The sequence below is a fragment of the Paroedura picta genome, chromosome 8, assembly GCF_049243985.1.
Source record: "Paroedura picta isolate Pp20150507F chromosome 8, Ppicta_v3.0, whole genome shotgun sequence".
NCBI lineage: Eukaryota > Metazoa > Chordata > Lepidosauria > Squamata > Gekkonidae > Paroedura > Paroedura picta.
In genome coordinates this window covers 103,638,182-103,660,344 of record NC_135376.1, presented here as the reverse complement: position 1 = coordinate 103,660,344, position 22,163 = coordinate 103,638,182, and the positions used below count along the sequence as shown (strand labels likewise).

General features: G+C 50.7%; 1 protein-coding gene across 13 annotated transcripts in view; it reads right to left on the bottom strand.

The window, feature by feature from the left end:
* Nucleotides 1-22,163, bottom strand: part of PAX2 (paired box 2) — a 125,336-nt gene that overhangs the window by 57,584 nt on the left and 45,589 nt on the right. For 10 of the 13 annotated variants that reach the window (XM_077351103.1, XM_077351104.1, XM_077351105.1 and 7 more), the window contains 2 exons: nucleotides 8,137-8,222; nucleotides 5,203-5,322 (listed from right to left, as the gene is read on the bottom strand). In XM_077351103.1, the coding sequence (XP_077207218.1) occupies nucleotides 5,203-5,322; nucleotides 8,137-8,222 (206 nt within the window). The remainder of the gene's footprint in view (nucleotides 1-5,202; nucleotides 5,323-8,136; nucleotides 8,223-22,163) is intronic. The other 3 variants (XM_077351106.1, XM_077351116.1, XM_077351114.1) reach the window with 1 other exon arrangement.

Genomic DNA, 22,163 nt, shown 5'->3' with positions numbered 1-22,163 from the left:
CTGAGGAACCACTGTCACTTCTTCCAGATGTTTGGACGGAATATATTTTGAATTAATTTCATCCCATTAGAGAGAACAATTCTGCTCCATCCTCCATATGGCAGCCTTTTAAATACGTGAAGATGGTTATCAGATGCCCTCTCAGTCGCCTCCTCTCTAGGCTAAACAGACCAAGCTCCTCTGTAACTCGCAAAACCTTTTACCTATTTATTTATTTTATTTATAATTTAATTTATACCCTGCCTCTTCTGACTGAGTCGTCTCTAGGTGGCTCCATAAAAACATACACCATAAGAACCCATAAAACAATAAGACAAAATTCCCTACTACAGGATTATCGAAGCCAAGAAATCCACAAATGGCGGCAAAAACCCACGGTTACTCTCCGGCCAACCAATGGTCACCATCTTCCACGCCCTACTTAACTAACTCCTCCGTGCTCTGGTTTATTGCACCGGGTGTTTTGCACACTTCACTGGGCGGGACCCCACTTAGTCACTCCAGACACTCCCCTTAGTTTTCCGCTACTGAAGAGCTGAACAATTTACAGCTACTGAATGTCTAAGTCAGGGGTAGTCAAACTGCGGCCCTCCAGATGTCCGTGGACTACAATTCCCAGGAGCCCTTGCCAGCATTCGCTTGCAATAATTAACCAGTAGAAATATAAAACCTGTAGAAACATTTGAACAAAGTTTGAGTCCTGTCAGGCACCTGTAAGAGCAGTAAAGTTTAACCCTGAGAATCAGCTTTCCCATGCATGCACACGAGAAGCAGTGTACCAGAAGAAGTGTGTGTTCACACAAAAGCAGCTTCTTAGAGGTCCTTGAACGGACTCAAACTTTGTCCTGTTGCTTCAGACCAGCACAGGAAGGAGCCCGAGGGGACGAGGTCCAGGCCTCCCGGGATCAGGACAGTGCTGAATCCAGGCCTGGCCTTCAGGCCCTCGTAGGGCTCACTTGCTGGGAGGGGGTGGTCCAGGGCAGAGAAGGTGACCGACTCACTGGCTGGGCAATTCCTTAGGATTTGGGTGGAGGGGGGCGGCTGGGTAGGGGGGCCCTACCCAGTGGGGTATATGGTCCCAGGGCCAACCCTCCAAAGCAGTCCTTCCCTCCAGGAGAACTGGACCCTGTCATCTGGAGACCAGTTGTAATTCCAGGAGATCCCCAGGCAACCCCAAGGCTGGACCACGCAGGGTACCTGGGGTCCCCATCTGCATCAGTCTCAATCGATGTGCTTTCCAAGCGGTGCTCGCAGAAAATGTCTGAGGCAGCAGAGCAATTATGCATTTCTGTCAGGGGACTGCATCCCCCTGGGGGCCTGGACTGATGCTGTTTTACTTAATTCTTTCCCCACCGAGCCGCTTGACTCAATCAAGAGGGAGCTTTGCAAACGTTTTTCCTGAGCTTTGTCTTAATTACATTTGGCCTGCGGGCCAGAAGTACGCCCAAGCAGGGATAGCTGATTTCTTGATCGGGGGGAAGCAGCGATTACGAGGAGAGGCCCAGAAGGTTGGGCCTGTGCAGCTGGGAGGGCAAAGGGTGACCCGATGGCTCTCTGAAGGGGGTCTTGCTTACTGCGGACTCCTTCGCTGGAGGTCTTTAGGAGGAGACTGGGTGAGCACCTGTCAGGAGGGCGTGAGTTTTGAGTCCCCAAGAAGGTGGGGGCTGGACTGGGGTGATTCTTATTACGAAGGTGCCTGTCCAAGCCTTGGCAGACTTACCTGAACTGAGGTTGTGCTGCTCCTGTGAAGTACCCTATTTGGGGGTCCCGGTTCTCCCCCACCTATCAGTCAGAGACAGCCATATTTCCCCTGGCACATTAATGCCTCACCTGAAGGCCAGCCTGGCCTCCCCCTTATCTGAAGCAATTTCTTATTACTCAAGATCTCAGCCCAGATTCTCAATAGTTACAGAATCATAGTAATTCCCTGAAGGTGGATGACCCTTGTGGCCCTTCAGAGTTGGCTGCATGTATGACGGGCCTTGAGCCTCTTGTGGCGCCGAGTGGTAAGGCAGCCGTCTGAAAGCTCTGCCCATGAGGCTGGGGGTTCAATCCCAGCAGCCGGCTCAAGGTTGACTCAGCCTTCCATCCTTCCGAGGTCGGTAAAATGAGTCCCCAGCTTGCTTGCTGGGGGGTAAACGGTAATGACTGGGGAAGGCACTGGCAAACCACCCCGTATTGAGTCTGCCATGAAAACGCTGGAGGGCGTCACCCCAAGGGTCAGACATGACCCGGTGCTTGCACAGGGGATACCTTTACCTTTACCTTTTTATGACGGGCCTAAGATGCTCTCCTTCCCTTTCTCCGCCCTCTGCTGCTGCCCTCAATGGGTCTGTCTTCACAGGAGGAGCCCAGCAGCTCCCCCCCCCCAGAAAGCTGGAACCCCTCCCTTGCCCCAGGGCTCGCTCTTTCGGCCTCACAACAGATGCTGGCAGGCACCAGCCAGGATCTGAATAAATAATAGGGACAAATCATGACCAAACATTGTGGCAGGTACCCTTTAGTGAATAGAAATGGTATCTCTTTACTTGTTTAAATGATTGTTACTAGTTGGAAACCTGTGAAGAGCTACAGGCCTCATCTCTTTGCGTTTGTTTCTGGTCTCCAAGGGACTCTCACTCCTAGGGTTGCCAACCTCCTGGCAAGGCATGGCTGTCTCCCAGGATCATAACTGGGCTCCAGTCAACAGGAATCAGTCCCCCAGGAGAAAATGGCTGCTTTGGAGGGGGGACTCTATGAAATTATCACCTTCAGAGGTCCCTCCTCTCCCAAAACTCAGCTCTCCCAAGGCTTCATCTCCGCTGCTCCAGGAACATCTCAACCAGGAGCTGGCAGCCCTCATCTGTCCCCAATGTTTGGAGGGCCATGAGCCCCCTTTCCTCTCCCTCTCCCCCCAAGCCCTTTCCTGCCTGCTTAGTGATTCCCCCAACGGAGCAGAAGCCCTGAAGGTTCTGAGGCCCGTTTCCTTGCCAGCCACTTTGCTAGCAGGGAGCAACATGCTTGGGAACGCCGGAAAAGTCATAAGGAAAGGGGAATAAAGGACATCCCAAGTCTCCACCGACAAGAAAGGGAAATAGAGGACATCCCAAGTCTCCCCCGACAAGAAAGGGGAATAAAGGACATCCCAAATCTCCCCCGACAAGATTTGTAAGCTCTCAGGGTCTTGAGTAGGAAATGTCTTTTTTCTCTTCTAATTTCCCCTCTTACTTGTCTCTCAGTTCCTAAGTGCCTAAGTCAGCCTTTTTCAACCTTTTGACCATGAAGGAGCCCCAGAAATAAATGGGGAAGTGATGTCAGCCTGCCACGCCTCCCTGCCACGCCCCCTGGAAGTGGCACACCCATCCGCATCCCTCACCCTCCCCTCACTCCCTCTCCCCTACTTTACTGCTCCTACGTTGGCCTTGCCTCATGTTGTCCAGAAAGAAGGGCGGGGGCTGAGAAGACAGCCCAGGACCCCCCCACACACACACCATGTCAGAACCGACATGATTTTCACACCAATGGCCTACCCACCAAGCCCTTTGGCCAGAGGCAGAGCATTCCCAAGTCTATTCAGGCAGATGGGAAAAGGCCACGGACCCCCTCTGGAGCTCCTGTGGGCCCCCAGGGGTCCACGGACCCATGGATGGGAATCCCTGACCTAAGTACGCAATAGGAAGACTTCCTCTTCCTTGTGGCTTGCCAACCTCCCGGAGGTCTCGTGGAATTACAGCAGATCCTCAGTTCTCTCAAAGAACATGGCAGCTTCGGGGGCTGGGCTGGATGGCAGTACAGTGTATCTGGTGGACGTCCCTCCCTTCTCCAAGTGCCAAAACCTCCAGCCATTCTCTAGCCTGGGGTTGCAACTCCAAGTTGGCCAGAGGTGCTCTGGGAGTTCCACCTTTAGGACTGTGATGAGGCGGACTCCGACCCGAAGCAGGTCAGGACCATGAGGCATGAGGAGCTGGAGTGCCCCCTTGCCTTGCCCCCCCCAGGAAAGGGCCCTGGAGAGACCTCTTCTGTGTGCTGATGGGTGACACAGGAATATCCCCAATGGGAGAACACTTGGCCCCTCCCTTTCTGGCTGGGTTAGAAAAGTCATAAGTTCCCTCCCTGCCCTCTTCTGGATTGGCCCAAGGAGGCCCAGAAGTCAAGCTCAGCACACGTGGACACATCTGTCGACACAACTGGAGCAGAGTCGGGGGGGGGGACACAAGAACTGTGTGATGTATGGCAAGGACTAGCTCCTTTGCTCTCAAAATCCTTTGCTTCTGGGAGCAGGCTCTGTTCTCACCAGGTCCTCATCATGGAAATGGGAAGCAGTTGTTTTTTTCTTTTGATTTACACCCCCTTCACCCCCACATATCTGAGGTGGCCCCCTGGGTCTTGCCCAGGCACTGCTCTTGCAACGGGCACAAGACCCCCGCTTGGGCTCTCAGAGACCCTTGCAATGGTGGGGGGCCCCGTGGTCTACAGTGCGTAAAGGCCAGCAGCATCTTAGGCAAGGCTTCCGGTGCAAAGGGCAAGCATACGGAAAGCAAATCCCCCCCACACACACACACACACACGGTCACACTTTTCGTCCTCAGGCTCCATCTGCAGATCCCCCAGCCATCCTCAGTTCTCGCAACCAGTGCCCTAAGGCAGGGGTAGTCAACCGGAGGTCCTCCAGATGTTCATGAACTACAATTCCCATGAGCCCCTGCCAGCTTTTCCTTGCAAGGGCTCATGGGAATTGTAGTCCATGAACATGGGTTGACTACCCCTGCCTTAAGGTGTGGTGGTTGTTGGGATACTTCCTCCACCTTGTGAATGCACGGAGCACGTCTCTCACCCCTAACTGTTCCCCTCCCTGGGAAGGTCCTGATGGAAACCCTACTGAGCCTTGTTTCAACTACAGAAAGGCCCAACGCAAGAGGATTCTAGGGCAGGCCGGTCTTTTCAGGGCTCCCCTCCTGCTGGGAAGCCCGCCAGCCGCCAGCCGCCCATTCCATGCTCAGCCTGCCAAGGGAGGGAGCCTGCCCCCTCCATCCCAAGGAGGAGGAAGGGAAGAGCCTGCTTTGGGTGCCCACCAACCAGTTGCTCTGGAAAGCCTCTCTGGGCTTTTCCCAGGCTCCCTCCCAGGCCAGAGCTCTCTGGGGCGGAGGAGACAGAGCCGAGGGGGGTGAAGGGGAGGAGAGAACAGCAAAGAAGCCGGGAGGATGAGCCCCTCCCTCCCCCTACCTTCGTCACGTTTCCTCTTCTCGCCATTCGACCGAGGAATCCCCAGGATCCCGTTAATGGAGTAGGAACCCACTGGATCATTGGAGGCACTCGAGGTGGGAGGGGACGCTGTACTGGGAACTGGACAAAATGAAAAGGGAAAAAGGCCCATGAGGACGGCAGCCGCTACACTCGAAAGCAAGACCCCTAAGCCTCTCCTGAGGGGACCTGATCGCCTGGCCTGGCCCGGCCTGGCCCCGGATGACGCCCCAGAAGCATCGTGCCTGGCCGTGACCTCTTTGCAAGCCCTCTCCAGGTAGCAGACCCCAGGGCACGGGGGGGGGACGGGGGGGACGGGGGACGCAAGCCACTGCTGGCAAGTCTGTCCCTGAACTGACAGGGCTCCTGAGGCCAGCCAACCCCCAGCCAGAGCTCTCCCTCCTGTCCGATTGGAGGGTGGCCCCGCCCAGCCAGTGCTCCGGATCCAGAGGGCAAAGCTCTGCAAAGAGGACAATGGACCCCCCCCCCGGGCCCTGGGCTCCTCCTACGGCACAGGCAGCAGCTCTGAAAGGAGAGTCCCATTTGGTGGCCTTGAGGGGGATTCGGCTGCAACACTCAAAGGACAGAGAGGGAGGGAGGGAGGGAGAAGATTTGGATCAGTCAACAGTTAAGTCCTACAACTGCACCTGGCCTAACAGGAAACCTACTGGTGCCCTGCTCCTTTCCTCAAATTAATGACAGGATGGGAAAGCTTTCAGCCAGCACATGTTCCCAAACCTTTACTGGTCGAGTTGCCAACCTCAGGTTGGGAAATCCCTGGAGATTTGGGGCAGGAGGCTGAGGAGGGAGAGGTTTTGGCCAGGGGAACTGACCTCTGTCAGTTTGGGGTGAGGAGGGGGCTCTGCAGGATGCGCTCAGAGTCCCCCCAACCTCCCAAGCAATGGTTTTTCTCCAGGGGAACTGATCTCTGGCCTCAGGGGATCAGGGCCAATTCCGGGAGAGCTTCCAGCCCCAGGAAGAGCAGCCGACCCGTGAAGCAGACCCAAGGAAGGAATGGCAAAACGGCTGCAAAATAAAGTCCTTCCCGTCCAGCCTCTCCGGTTTCAAGGGCTCTTTCTCCAAATGGCAGCCCAGCAAGCCTTGTTTCCATAACGGGCCATCTCAGCAGCAGCCCTGGCGACGCACAGCATCAAAATGGATCCTCACGTGACTCGGAATATTTAGGGTTCTTAGCCTCACCTGTGGGCCGATTGGCATTTTGATACTTGAAATACATCTGGAGGCATTTAGAGGCAGGCTGTGCACCTGGCAAATGCGATGCTTCCGTGCGGAGGTGGCGTGTTGTGGAGACAAGTGTAGCTGCGCACCTCGTTCCAGCTGTGCTCCGGTTTGAAAAAAGAACCTGTGACACCTGAGACGCTGGAAGGGAGAACTTCATTTTACAGCCGTTTGCCCTTCCCAGCTGGGGGTTGGAAGCCGGATTCCTGGCCTTGGATGGCGATTGCCCCCAACCTCGGGCCAGGAATCTGGAACTAGGGCAGCCCGATGCAAGAGAAGCCATTGAGGTACTTCCCACAGTTTACAAACAGGTATCCATTATAGTGATTCTTGCAGCTAAAATATTATGCTGTTTAGGATTGTAATGTTATCAATAATACTTCACTAGCGTGCTTTTATTATAGGAATCCCCCATCTGCTTCACCATTCAGCTTTGCACCTGCTGAGGCCAAGATGAAATGGGTATTTCTACCCTACTTTCCAGCTCTCCCTGGTAAAGTGGCAGGTAGGCTACCTCTGAGTTCGGGTCCTTTTAGAGATCAGCCTTAAAAACAAACAAGCCCAGCCCCCATGACCCCCCCCCGGGGGGGAGGGGAAGGCAACAACTTGCAAGCAGGAAAAGTTCCGGCATAAAAGGAAAGGAGAAGGAGGAAGTCCGTGTCCAGAGGCCCCTTGCAGATCCACCATCAGCTCCCACGTGGCCCCGCCCTTTCCAGACCCCGGGAGGAAGAGGGCGGTGCACCTCCTCCCTCCTCCCTCCTCCCTGCCTACCCCTGAAGCTGCTTTCTCCCAATGGGAACTACAGCCGGAGTTAACTTTTATTATTGTTATTTCCTTAGATTTATTGACCACCCTTTCTGCTGGAGTGCGCTCAAGTTTGCATTTAATTTAGACGTTCCTCTCCCCTCCCCTCCCCCAGCCCCCGGCCATGACAGACACTTGTATGGTAGCCCCGTCACGGTTATTAGTCATAGTAACAACCAAATGACGGCTCTGCATTCTGGATCCCAGGGGCGGGTGGCAGGGCCACAGGGAGGAAGCCACAGCAGTCCTGCTCCTTGGGTGGGCTCCTGGGAGGCAGCTGCTCAGAAGAGGATGCTGGCCAATGGGGGTCTCTGGGCCCCGGGGTCCGCTTCCACTCTTAGCCTGACGTTTGCCCTGGGAGAGGGGAAGGGCAGCCTTTCCTTTGTGCACATGGCTGCCTACCTCCTACCTTCTTCCGCCCCTCCCTGGCCTGCAAAAATGGCCTACCCGGATCCTCCTTCCAAACACACCGTCTCCCAGCCTGGAGGTTGGGGGTGGAGATCAAGTGGAAACATTGTGGGATTACGTGGCGGACAGGACACCATCTGCGGGAACACTCTGCAGCGTGAAACCACGAGGCACTTCATTGAACGAGAGCGGACTTTGTTTTCCAAGAGCCCCAAAGGCAAGCTACAGGGCAGGGCTGTCCAGTGGGCTTTTGCGTGTGCCCAGCAGAAGCCCAGCCAGAGAACCACATGCCTTCACACACCACCACACGGGAATGCGCGGAGAAACATGCCAGGAGACAGGGGCAGGGCCTGCCCTTGCCCTGCAAACAGTCAGGAGAGCTTCCTTCTCTCATACATTGCCCTGCCCCGTTCTTTTGCCACTTGCATCAGATACCCCCCCCCTTCCCCAGAGATTTCCTCTTACCTATGGCGTGTCCAGGTGCCGACACTCCTGTCCCGCTCCCGTCTGGTGTCGGGTGGAATGGCTGCTGCACTTTGGTTCGGATGATCCTGTTGGAGTAGAAGCCAGCAGGCTGGTGAGTAGAGGGCCAGGCAACACACTACAGCTGTGAGGGATGGGGACCGGGGCAGGGGGGCAGGGGGGCAGGGGGGCAGGGGGGCAGGGGGGCAGGGGGGCAGGGGGCTGCTCTGGTTTCCCACTGGTTGTTGCGACTGGACTGGAAGAGGCATGCCAGCCGGGTCATTGGCTTCATTGTAGCAGGCAAGCTGTTCTTATGACCCGTCTCCTGGGCTGCAGATCTGAACAGTCCAGGCTGGAAAGTTGGACTTTGTGACCTGAGAAGGGGGAACCCCTTCCTCGCCGCCTCCTCCCCCCGCATGGCTTTTGTCTTCACAGCGGCCTCAGTCCCTTTCCCAGGGTCAAAAGAGGCCCTTCGTCTCTCAGCGGCTGGTGGGAAAGCCTGCCACTTCCTGGGTCTCAGTGCAGAACTGGCCTAGAAATGTGGCCCAGTTGAGAAGCTCCCATGATGGTGGGGCCATTGGCCCTGGGGCACGATCGGCAAAAAGGTAACATGAAGTCCCACTGTGGGGGGGAAGGGGGGCAGGAGGGACTGTCACGGCTCTCACCAGTGGCAGATTCACGGATGTGCTACCGTCATGGCTGGCGGTGCTGCCAGGGGCAACATGGTGTCTCTATCTCTCTCTTGACGCTATACAGCATGATGTCAGCAAGGGGTAAGACGGGAGTTTGGAAGCCAGTCAGAGGTCTGCCCTGGGATCCCCCTTCTCACAATCAGACTCAGGCTTGCAAATGCTTCTTTGGGAGCCGATTCCCCTTTCCCCGTGCCAAGGCCTTTGGCGTGTTATTTTTGCATTTACTGTGCATAATTGAAATAACAACATGCAAATGGCAGAAGAGAGGCTCAAATCCCAAAAAGAACTAGGGAGGGGGAGGACGATGCAGCAAGGCCAGCAAGCAAACAAACGAAATGCGGGAGAACATCCGCAGCAGCCCCACCTGCCCAGCTTCCTACGACTTCCTCAGCAAGCAAGAGGGACTTACTTCTGAGGAACTAGGTCTAAACACCTGGAGTCAGCACAAAGCACCTCACCAGTGGGCATCCTTGTGGCTCCCTCCCTGCCCTCCTCCAAGACTTAGGTTTCGGGGGGGGGGGATGCAGGGTTTTGTACAAGACATGTGCTGAATGGGTATGGGCTCTCTAGCACAGGGATTCCTGGTCTACTGTGTTATCTCCACACACGGTGTAACCCTTTGGGGGGGGGGGGTTGCTCCTCCAAGGACTGACCCCTTCATATTCCATGTAAAAATGCTACTCAAAAATATACACATTATTTACAGCAAAATAAAATAAACCCAAGCAAAATGTTTCCTGCAGTAACCCCTCCCCACTCTCTAAGCAGCAGTAGGAAGCCCACGGGGGAGGGGGAGGCAATCACCTCCTTGCAGCCTACGAAAAGACGTTTCTGTGGTGCAGAAATCTGGCATCAATGCTGGCTGCCTCTTACGGGAGGACGGGCCATTGAGCTTCAAATAAATCAGGGTGACCCCAAAAAGCTATGCCTTAATGGGTTTTCCACACCCGGGAGCAGCACGAGAAGTTTACTGATGGGACCTTCCTTTACACCAACCTTATTGAAACAACACTGGCTAACTTCCATGCTGGAATAACAACTGGTTTCCAGACCTCAGCAATCAATTCCCCTGGCAAAAAGGGCTGCCCAAGAATCATAGCATCAGAGAATCCCAGAGTTGGAAGGGTTCTCAAGGATCATCTAGTCCAAACCCCTGCACTGTGCAGGAACTCACAACTACCAGATCACCCACAATGACTGCAATTTCATTCCCAATTTCATTCCCCACCAAAATAATCTCCAGAATCCAGCCTGGCCTGGAGGAAAGTCACCTGCCACCCCCCAGTGGCAATCAGCAATTCCCTGGGCATGCAAAGAAGGGCCACAAGAGACAAGCACTGGCACACCCCTTCCTGCCCACCCACTCACCAAGTTCATAAAATCAGCATTACTGCCAGTTGATTATCTAGCCTCTGCTTAAAAACTTCCAAAGAAGGAGAACTCACCACCTCCCAAGAAAGCCTGTTACACTAACCATTCTGTCTATATAATAGCTCCTCAAGTATTTGAAGATGGTTATCATATTCGGATCGATTTTATCCTTTGCAAACAGAGATGGCGGGGCTCCATCCTAGCAGTAAAAACATTTCCTGGAGCAGATTGTGGCTCTGATCACGAATTGTTGGTCGCCAAGTTGAAAGTCAGATTATGTAATATCAAGAAAAATGTACCCCCAAAGAAGTTTGATGTCAGCAAAATTCCACCAACATATGCCATAGAAGTGAAGAACAAATTATGCCAAAAAGTCTGGGAAACTGGCACATGGCCAATAGACTGGAAAAGGTCTGTTTTTATCCCATTACTAAAGAAAGGTGATGCTCACATCAGCTCAAACTATTGAGCCCTGATCTCCCATGCAAGTAAAATCTTATAGAAGATCATCCAGAACCATCTCAAATCAACCATTGATGTTCAGCTAGCAGATGTCCAGGCTGGTTTTCGACATGGCCATGGCACCTGAGACCACATTGCATGAGCAGAGCCAACCCGCCCCAGTCCAACTGATGATGGAGGTCATACATCAGGGTGACTAGCACCATTTCTACTCCATGGCCAGGCTGGAAACATGACAGAGATGGGTCTAAGACTGAAGTGTCTTCCAAGAATGCTAACGGTTGGTCCATGACAGTACTTTCAAGCGTCTTTCCAAAAAATGCTAAGTGTGAGTTGGGATGAGTTGTTGGGCTCTCACAGGTCCAGAGATAGTTGTTTAAGCAACGGGTGAACCACTGCCTCTTTTATTCCTTCCAGGAAATCTCCCATTGATAGGGAGAGGTTGATTATCTCTTGGAGGGGGACCACTATTCTTATATCCGATGTCTTTAGCAGCCATGATGGGCACGAGACTAAAGGGCAGGTGGCTGGCTTTGTTGCCATTAGCATCTTGTCTGTTACTCAGTGTCCTCTCCAAAGATGGTCAAGGGGCCTCTAGTTCTCTTTCTATATCTAAGGTTGGAGGGAGGTCACGGCAGAAAGTCGAGATTTTGACTTGCAAATGTCTCACTCTGATGTCCAATTGGCTACAGTTTTGGTGCCCCTCTGCCAGTGTAGTGAGAGATAGAACTAAACAATTGCACCAGGTGTGACTTTGCAGATGTGATACTAGTCAAGTAAAAATTGCATTTTACTAACTTCATCACCTCTCATAGGCTTTCAAATGCATTCTATGAGATGTTCTAGAAACTTCATCACAAATCTTCCTCCAAACTCTCTTTAGTTGTCGCAATTCCCATTTTTATCACAAAGCTCCTCACTGTACCAAGGAGCCTGCTTTATATTGCGGCAGAGAGAAACTCAAGGAGCCATCTCAGCGATATCAGCAATATGTCATGCCAGTCACTGACCACACCATTTAGAGAAGTGCTGAGGGACATCCCATAGTGCAGGGGTAGTCAACCAATGGTCCTCCAGATGTTCGTGGACTACAATTCCCATGAGCCCCTGCCAGCATTTGCTGGCAGGGGCTCATGGGAATTGCAGTCCATGAACATCTGGAGGACCACAGGTTGACTAGCCCTGCCATAGAGCATTCAAGAATCCAACTGGATCCTAAGTCTCTGTGAGCAAGCTAAAATCTGCTCGTCACCCAACCTAAGGAGGAGATGGCAGCCTTAGACGAACCTACAGGGCATAGTGAACTGACCATGGCATGGCCTTAGCCAAGACCAGATCCACGTTCAACCCCATGCCAAAAAATGAGGTCCATGGTGTGACTTGCCTGATTGGTGAGGCCAACAACAATTTGTGAGAGCCCTAGCATCGCCATGTCTGATACTAGGTCCATCCCATTTCTGGAGGGTGGCACCTCAGCGTAGAAGTTAAAGTTCCCCAGAATTAAAAGTCTAGGGAACTGTAGCATACAGCCTGCTACCTGCTCCAGCAGGGCTGGCAGGGCATCTGGAGGTACATTGGGCACATGGTACACCAGCTAGATGGCCACGCTCATGTCCCATCCAAGGCCTACACATTCAATTCCTGGGATTGACGGCATGGGGAAGCCCTGAAGGGGAAATCCTCTTGGATTAGGATAGCCATCCCTCCTACCCGCCCCACATTCAAAAACTGATGGAAGACAGAAAACCTCTCTAAGGGCAACTGTTTCACCCACCCTGACCCAGGTTTCCATCACGTATGCTAGGTAATGGTATGCAAGGTAAATGTTTTGTTGTTAATCAACCTGGTGTTACACAGTACACAGTGTCGGAGGTGATTTATTTCCTTCTGCCTCCACCCTAGTGTCCTGAGGGATGGGACAGAGGTTGGAAGGGATCCGAGCATGTCTGTATCTCAGATTCTCCATCTCTTTTAGAGTTACAGTTGGTTCTTATATGCCTGTCATGTCCTGAACCTTCACAAAATCAGCCTCTCCGTCTCATGCTATCCACCATCTGTTTAAAAATTTCCAAACATGGAGAACTCACCACCTCCCAAGGAAGCCTGTTACACTGAGAAACCACTCTGTCAGGAATTTCTTCCGGATGTTTAGATGGAATTTCTTTTGAATTAATTTCCTCCCATTTGTTCTGGTCCATCCTTCTGGGGTAAGAGCGAACAACTCTATATGGCTGCCTTTTGAACACTCGAAGATTGTTATCAGATCACCTCTGACTTGGCTCCTCTCCAGGCTAAACAGACCAAGCTCCCCCAACCTTTCCTCAAACATCTTGGTCTCTAAACCCCTCACCATCTTTGTTGCCCTCCTGTGGACACGCTCCAGTTTATCTACATCACTCTTGAATTGTGGTGCGCAAAACTGTACTCCAAGTGAGGCTGAACCAGAGCAAAGTACCATCACCTCCTGTGATGAGGACAAAATACTCTGTTTGATACAGCCCAAAATCTCATTTGCCTTTTTAGCCACTGAGTCACAATGCCGGTTCATGTTCAATGTATGGCCTACTAAGACTCCTAAAACCTTTTCACACATACTACTGCCAGGACTAGTCTCCCCCATCCTATATTGATGTAAATTATTTTTCCTACCTAAATGCAGAACTTTAAATTTCCCTATTCAATTTCATTTTATTCAGTTCAAACTCGTTCTCGATCCTATTAAGATCATCCTGTATTCTGATTCTGTCTTCTGTTGTGTTTACTAACAGTCCTAATTTAGTATCGTCTGCACATTTAATAAGTACCCCATTTAATCCCTCATCCAAATCATAATAACGTTGAACAACACAGGTCCCAGTACAGATCCTTGGGGCACTCTACTTGTCACTCTTGTCCAAGAGGATGCTGAACCATTAACAAGCACCCTTTGGGTACAATCTGAAACCACATGACAGTTGGAACAGAGAGCTGTGATTTCTAAGATTCAGCATGGGTTTAACAAGAACAAGTCAGACCAACCTTATCTCTTTTATCGAGAAAGTGACTACCTTGCTGGATCAGGGGAATACCATGGACATAGATTACCTTGATTTCAGTAAAGCTTTTGATAAGGTTCCACATGATATTCTTGTTGACAAGTTGGTAAAATGCGGTATGGATCCTAATTCTGTCAGGTGGATTGATAACTGGCTAACAGATCATACCCAAAGGGTGCTTGTAATGGTTCAGCATCCTCTTGCACAAGTAGAGTGATGGATATGATTTTTACTACCTAAATGAAGAATTTTAAACTTATCACTATTGAAATTCATTTCTTCATTTAGTCCAGTTTTGTAGCCTGTCAACATCATCTTGTATTCTGATTCTGTCTTCTACCCCTCCCAGTTCAGTGTCATCTGCAAATTTAATAAGTACCCCCTCTATTCCTTCATCCAACTAGTTTATACATATGTTGAACAACACAGGCCCCAGGACAGATGCCTGAGACACTTCACTTGTCACTCCCCTCCAAGAAGATGATGGACCATTTACAAGCACCCTTTGGGTGTGATCTGTCAACCAGTTCTCGATCCATTTTAGCCCTCCTGTGGAAATTTATAGATCCAACTGGATTCCTGAATACTCTGTGGGACCCAATGCCTCCCCGTGACTCACTGGTGGTACTAGTGGGGGACTGGCAATCCCGACTGACGGCCGCCATTCACAAGATCAGTCCCCAGGGCCCTCTCCACCCTCCTCTCAAACTAGCTCCCTGGTATATGTGGGATCTAAGGAAGAGGGAGGTGAGACGGCTACAGTGAGTGTGGAGGAAGTCTCACAACGAAGTGGCATGCTCATGAAGGTGGATGGGATGGTTGTTAGGGCAGCTAAATAAGAGTTCTATGCTGCCTCAATCGCGTCTGCTATTTATTTATTTTATTTATTATTCTATTTATACCCCAACTCTCACAACATAGTCGCCTCGAGGTGGCTAACATAATAAAACCATAAAAACAATACATTCCATAAAAACCCATTAAAAACAACAATAACATTAGTCACAATATCCCTTAATTAAAATGGCGATAATAGTATCCCCCCAGTCCCTGCCAATTCCAGCCAAGTCCATGTCTTGATCTAATTGATCCTGTGTTGAGCCAGGGGGTTGGACTAGATGGCCTGTATGGCCCCTTCCAACTTTAGGATTCTATGATTCTATTCTATGATTCTAATTCTAAACCTGGGGTGCTCAGATAGGGCGGGACCCCCAGACAGAAACCCTGAACATCCTTTCCGGGCCTCAGCCAAATGCCTGGCAGAAGAGCTCCATCTTGTAGGCTCTGCAGAACTTAGAAAGCTCCATCAGGGCCCTTAGATCTTCTGGGAGCTCGTTCCACCAGGTTGGTGCTAGCTCTCGCCAAGCCCAATTTTTTAGGGTAGTTCAATCTTTGACCATCCTTGAGGAAATGTACCAAAATGTTGGTCAACTGACCCTTGGCTATGAGACATTAGCGAGCCTTTTTGCAGATAAAGTCTTGTCACTCAGCTAGGTCCTTCCTGCCACTTTTGATGGGGCTCATGGAAATTGTAGTCCACGAACATCTGGAGGACCACAGGTTGACTACCCCTGCATTAAAGGAACTGGAGGCCCCTTGGCTGCCTCGGGGAGATATTTGATGGCTTCAGGTGGCTCTTGGAACCCGAAGTAGACAAGTTGCTGGGGTCTGTGAAGGTGACCACCTGCCACCTTACCCCTGCCCATCCTGCTTGCTCAAAATGAGGGATCAGCAGATAGGAGGCCCTCTGGGAGATATTATCAATCTCTTATTGCTAATTGGGGAGTTCCTGGAGGAGCTAAAGGAGGCAGTGGGCTTTCCCTTAATGAAAATAACATCGCTGGACCCACGAGATCTGGCCAGCTATCGCCCAGTGTTGCATTTGCCATTCCTGGACAAGGTGGTTGAGAATGTCATGGCAGACCAGCTCCTGGCTTCCATCCCATCCAGAGGGTGGAGACAGGGCTGATTGCCTTGATGGATGATCTCCAGCAGCAGCTGGATCGGGGCAGTTTGGTCATCTCAGATGACTCTGTCAGCTCTGTATAATGTAGTCAACCACAAGTCGTTGGCCCACCACCTCACCAGGGTTGGGATTTGGAGGACAGTGCTTCAATGGCTGTGCTTCTTTCTCCAGAACCAAACACGATGGTTGTTGGGAAGGAGTTATCGCACTCCTGTCATAGAACAGAATCACAGAATCATATGTTGGAAGGGACCTCCTGGGTCATCTAGTCCAACCCACTGCACTATGCAGGGCACTCACAACTAGGGTTGGGCGCTTCAACTCCCTTGTGGGTCCCACAGGGGGTGGTACTCTCCCCCATGTTATTTAACATCTTTACACACTCTCTGGCTCAGCTGGTTTGGAGTTATGGGCTGGGCTGTCACCAATATGAACAGAGAACTTCAAGAGGAACTAAGAAAGAAAAGGAAAATGTTCAGGAAATGGAGGGAAGGACAGAGCTCTAAAGAAGAGTACCTACAGGTTACTAGGCACTGTAGATCAATCATCAGAAAGGCCAAAGCTGAGAGTGAGCTAAGATTGGCCAGGGAAGCCCATTGTAACAAGAAAAGATTTTTCAGTTACGTGAGGAGCAAACGTAAAGTAAAGGAGGCAATAGGCCCACTGTTAGGTGCGGATGGACAAACTCTAACGGAAGATGCAGAGAAAGCAGAAAGGTTTAGTGCCTATTTTACATCTGTTTTTTCCCACAGGTCAAAGTGTTTAGGCACATCTAGAGATGGCCATAGCCAAAGGACAGTGTCTGGGTGGCAGGTTAACATGGATAGAGAGGTTGTCGAGAGGCATTTAGCTGCACTGGATGAGTTCAAATCCCCTGGTCCGGATGAAATGCACCTGAGAGTACTCAAAGAACTTTCCAGAGAACTTGCACAGCCCTTGTCCATCATCTTTGGAACCTCTTTAAGGACTGGAGATGTCCCGGAGGACTGGAAGAGAGCAAATGTTATTCCGATCCTCAAAAAAGGGAGGAAGGATGAACCGGGAAACTACAGACCAGTGAGTCTGACCTCTGTTGTGGGGAAGATAATGGAGCAGATATTAAAGGGAGCGATCTGCAAACATCTGGAGGACAATTTGGTGATCCAAGGAAGTCAGCATGGATTTGTCTCCAACAGGTCCTGCCAGACCAACCTGGTTTCCTTTTTTGACCAAGTAACAGGTTTGCTGGATCGGGGAAATTCGGTTGATGTCATTTACTTGGATTTTAGTAAAGCTTTTGACAAGGTTCCCCATGATGTTCTGATGGATAAATCGAAGGACTGCAATCTGGATTTTCAGATAGTCAGGTGGATAGGGAATTGGTTAGAGAACCGCACTCAAAGAGTTGTTGTCAATGGTGTTTCATCAGACTGGAGAGAGGTGAGTAGCGGGGTACCTCAGGGCTCGGTGCTTGGCCCGGTACTTTTTAACATATTTATTAATGATCTAGATGAGGGGGTGGAGGGACTACTCATCAAGTTTGCAGATGACACCAAATTGGGAGGACTGGCAAATACTCCGGAAGATAGAGACAGAGTTCAACGAGATCTGAACACAATGGAAAAATGGGCAAATGAGAACAAGATGCAATTTAATAAAGATAAGTGTAAAGTTCTGCATCTGGGTCAGAAAAATGAAAAGCATGCCTACTGGATGGGGGATACGCTTCTAGGTAACACTGTGTGTGAACGAGACCTTGGGGTACTTGTGGATTGTAAACTAAACATGAGCAGGCAGTGTGATGCAGCGGTAAAAAAGGCAAATGCCATTTTGGGCTGTATCAACAGAGACATCACATCAAAATCACAAGATGTCATAGTCCCATTGTATACGGCACTGGTCAGACCACACTTGGAGTACTGTGTGCAGTTCTGGAGGCCTCACTTCAAGAAGGACGTAGATAAAATTGAAAGGGTACAGAGGAGAGCGACGAAGATGATCTGGGGCCAAGGGACCAAGCCCTATGAAGATAGGTTGAGGGACTTGGGAATGTTCAGCTTGGAGAAAAGGAGGTTGAGAGGGGACATGATAGCCCTCTTTAAGTATTTGAAAGGTTGTCACTTGGAGGAGGGCAGGATGCTGTTTCTGTTGGCTGCAGAGAAGAGGACACGCAGTAATGGGTTTAAACTTCAAGTACAACGATATAGGCTAGATATCAGGAAAAAGTTTTTCATAGTCAGAGTAGTTCAGGAATGGAATAGGCTGCCTAAGGAGTTGGTGAGCTCCCCCTCACTGGAAGTCTTCAAGCAAAGGTTGGATACACACTTTTCTTGGATGGTTGGACTAGATGGCCTGTATGGTCCCTTCCAACTCTATGATTCTATGATTCTATGATTCTATGATTCAATATGCTGATAAAACGCAGCTCTATCTCATTATGGACCACTGCCCAGACTCCACCCCCCCCCACGATACATTTGCCTGATGTTTGGAAGCGGTTCCTAGATGGTTAGAGCAGAGTCACCTGAAACTCAGCCCCTCCACAACGGAGGCCCTGTGGCTGGGCAGCAAGGAGGCAGGACGTGTTTTTCTCCACTCTGGCTGGGGTTCAGCTTAACATCAACCAACAATTTTGGTGTGATTCTGGATGCCTCCCTTTCGATTGAGGCCACAGGTGTAGCCCACATGGCATTCTACCATCTTCACCAAACGAGACTGCTAGTGCCCTACCTGCCCTCAGACTGTCTGGCTACAGTGATCCATGCAATGGTCACCACCAGTCTAGATTTCTGTTATTCACTCTATGCAGGCCTACCCTTGTCTTTGACCTGGAAATTACAGCTGGTACAAAATGCTGCTGCTAGGGTTATCAGTGGTACATCTTGGAGGGCCCATATTCAGCCTGTCCTGAAGTAGCTGCATTGGTTGCCAGTTGTGACCCGGAGCAGATTCAAGGTTTTGTTATTAACCTTTAAGGCCATCCACAGCTTGGGCCTTGCCTATCTGAGGGACTTCTTGTTGCTTATGCTCCCCCCCCCCCCCGCAGGATTCTTCGCTCTGTGGGTGTGAATTTGCTTGTGATCCCTGGCCCCAGAGAAGCATGCTTGGCCTCAACCTGGGCCAGAGTTTTTTCAGTCATGGCACCGACCCAGTGGAATGAGCTCCCGGAATTGCTGAGGGCCCTGACAGAGCTGTTTCAGTTCCATAGGGCCTGAAAAACGGAGCTCTTCTGCCAGGTCTTTGATTGAGGCTGGGTTTCAGGGACAACTGGAGCCCCTCCTCGGGCCAATGCTATACTACTCTGCAAACCTATACCTGTGATGGTTGACTGTAGACCAGGGAAGACTGGGGACTTTGTCACTGTTTATGGGTTTTTATGGGATTTTATGGTATTGCGGGATCTATGATTGATTTTACTGGGGGTTTAATCTATTTTTGTGTAACTCACCATGAGTCCATGGAGAGTGGCGGGATATAAGTCAAAGTAGTAGTAGTAGTAGTAGTAGTAGTAGTAGTAGTAGTAATGATAATAATAATAGAAAAAAGAGATAAGGTTAGTCTGACATAACTTGTTCTTGAGAAAGCCATGCTGACTCTTAGTAATTACAGCCATCCGCTCTAGCTGCTCAAGGATTGAATGCTTGATGATTTATTCTAATATTTTGCCAGCTACAGATGTTGTTGTTGTTGTTATTATTATTATTAATTTGATTTGTATGACCGCCGCTCTCGAAAACTGGCTCGCAGAGGTTCACAATATTTCAATACAAATACATTACATTAAAACCCATTAAAATTCCCCATTAAAACCTCTTTAAAACAATGACTCAGTCACAATGATGACGATTAAGAAAAAAACTATTCCCATACAGGCCTACTGGATGAGCAGAAGGGAGCGGATGGATAACTTCATGGGTTAATAGTTATGCAGATTCTCCTTTCCCCCCTTCTTGAAGATGGGGACAATTTGCCTGCCTCCAATCTTCTGTCACTTCACCTGTTCTCCAAGAAGTTTCAGAAATAATGGACAGAGGCTCAGAAATTATATCTGCAAGTTCTTTTAGTACCCCTGGATGCAATTCATCTGTTCCAGAAGATTTGGTTTTGTTTAAAGAATCTTGTGAAATGATTTTGCCATGTTGAGCATATTCCCCTTGCAAGAGAAGACTGAGGAGAAGTAGGAATTGAGCAGTTCAGACCTCTCATCATCACCTGATACAAGGTCACCTTCTTGTCCTCACAATTGTCCCACCATGTCCCTATACTTTTCCTTACTTTGAAAATAACGAAAGAACCCTTTTTTGTTCTTTTTAGCATTTTTTTGTCTAAGCTCATACTGAGCTTTAGCTTTTCTAACACTCCCTTCATGCATTGGTTCTTTGTTTGTGTTCCTCCTTTGTTATAAGTTCCTCCCTCCATTTCCTAAATGAATCTTTCTTATTACTCAATTCTTTTGAAAGCTGTTTATGGAGCCACCCTGATTTCCTTAGGTTCCTCCCAGTTCTCCTTCTCAAGGGAATTGTCTGCAATTGTGCCTTCATTATTTCACTTTTGAGAAAATCCCAGCTTTCTTGGACTTGGATCTCCTTAACTTTTTTTGACCATGGGATTCTACTCAACATAGTTTGATAAAATTTGCTCTCCTGAAGTCCAGCCTGTTTGTGTAACTATGTACAGCTTTTCTCTTCCCCAAGATCATAAAGTCCAAGATCACATGGTCACGACTACCAAGTGTGCCCACAACGTTTACCTCTTCAACCAGTTCTTCCCTATTGGTGAGAATCAAGTAAGGCTGAGAGAGCCCTGAGATTACTGAAGAGGAAGAAGAGCTGGTTCTTATATGCTGCTTTTCTCTACTCAAAGGAGTCTCAAAGCGGCTTACGTTCGCCTTCCCTTTCCTCTCCCCACAACAGACACCCTGGTAGGGAGGGGAGGCTGAGAGAGCCCTGAGATTACTGAAGAAGAAGAGTTGGTTCTTCTATGCTGCTTTTCTCTACCTGAAGGAGCCTCAAAGCTAAGGTGCCCATCTGTCCCGCTTCCAGGCCACTCGCCCCACGTCCTGCAACGTTGCTTAAATTGTCCCACGACGGCACCCAGCCTGTCGCAAGGCGAGGCGGAGCGAGGCGGCACAGGGTGAGACGGAGTGGGGAGAGGTGAGGTGGCACAAGGAGAGGCAGCATGGGGCGAGGCGAGGTGGCCAGCCCTATTGAGCTGGAGGTGGTGGTGCCATGCGGCAGGCCAACCCAGATAGGGCGGGAGCCCAGGCAGCTGCCTCGGCCCTGCCCCCAGCTTTGCAGGGCAGCCTGGATGGGGCAGGCGGCTGGGCAGCTGCCTCAGCCCGGCCCCAACCTTCGAGAAGGCAGTCTGGCGTGGGATCTGGTACGGCTACCCACCAGGAGGAGAGCAAGCTGGGAGTGGAGGGGACCTTACTCAAAGCAGCTTATTCACCTTCCCTTTCCTTCCCTTTCACCTTATCTTATATGCCCCTTTTCTCTGCCCAAAGGAGTCTCAAAGTGGCTTACATTCGCCTTCCCTTTCCTCTCCCCCCAACAGACACCCTGTGAGGGAAGTGGGGCTGAGAGAGCCCTGATATTACTGAAGAGGAAGAAGAAGAAGAGGTGGTTCTTATATGCCTCTTTTCTCTACCTGTAGGAGACTCAAAGCGGCTTACATTCGCCTTCCCTTTCCTCTCCCCACAACAAGCACCCTGTGAGGGAGGGGAGGCTGAGAAAGCCCCGAGATTACTGAAGAAGAAGAAGATTTGGTTCTTAGATGCCGCTTTTCCCTACCCGAAGGAGGCTCAAAGTGGCTTACAGTCACCTTCCCTTTCCTCTCCCCACAACAGACACCCTGTGAGGGAGGGGAGGCTGAGAGAGCCCTGATACTACTGAAGAAGAAGAAGAAGAAGAAGAAGAAGAAGAAGAAGAAGAAGAAGAAGAAGAAGAAGAAGAAGGAGAGTTGGTTCTTATATGCTGCTTTTCTCTACCTGAAGGAGCCTCAAAGCTAATCTCTCCCACTTCTGGCAGGACTGCCCCGCCTCCAGGCCACTCGCCCCGCGTCCTGCAATGTTGCTTAAATTGTCCCGCAGCGGCGCCCAGCCTGTCACGAGGCAAGGTGGGGCGAGGCAGGGCGGGGTGAGGTGGAGTGGGGAGAGGCGAGGTGGCACGAGGAGAGGCAGCGTGGGGTGAGGTGAGGCCCTATTGAGCTGGAGGCGGTTGAGCTGTGCAGTGGGCCAGCCCAGATGGGGCAGGCGCCCAGGCAGCTGCCTCGGCCCTGCCCCCAGCTTCGCAGGGCAGCCCAGATGGTGCTGGCCAGCATGAGAGCAAGTGGGAGTGGAGGGAACAGGAGGAGAGCACCCCCGCTGCCACCGCCAAGCAGGAACTGCCCCCTCTCATCACCGCCCCCCCCGCAACCACCAAGCAGGATCCATCCCCCCACCACCCCTGGTGTCCCGCCTTAGGTCCCTCACAATCTGCTCACCTTACTCAAAGCAGCTTATTTGCCTTTCCTTTCCTTCCCTTTCAC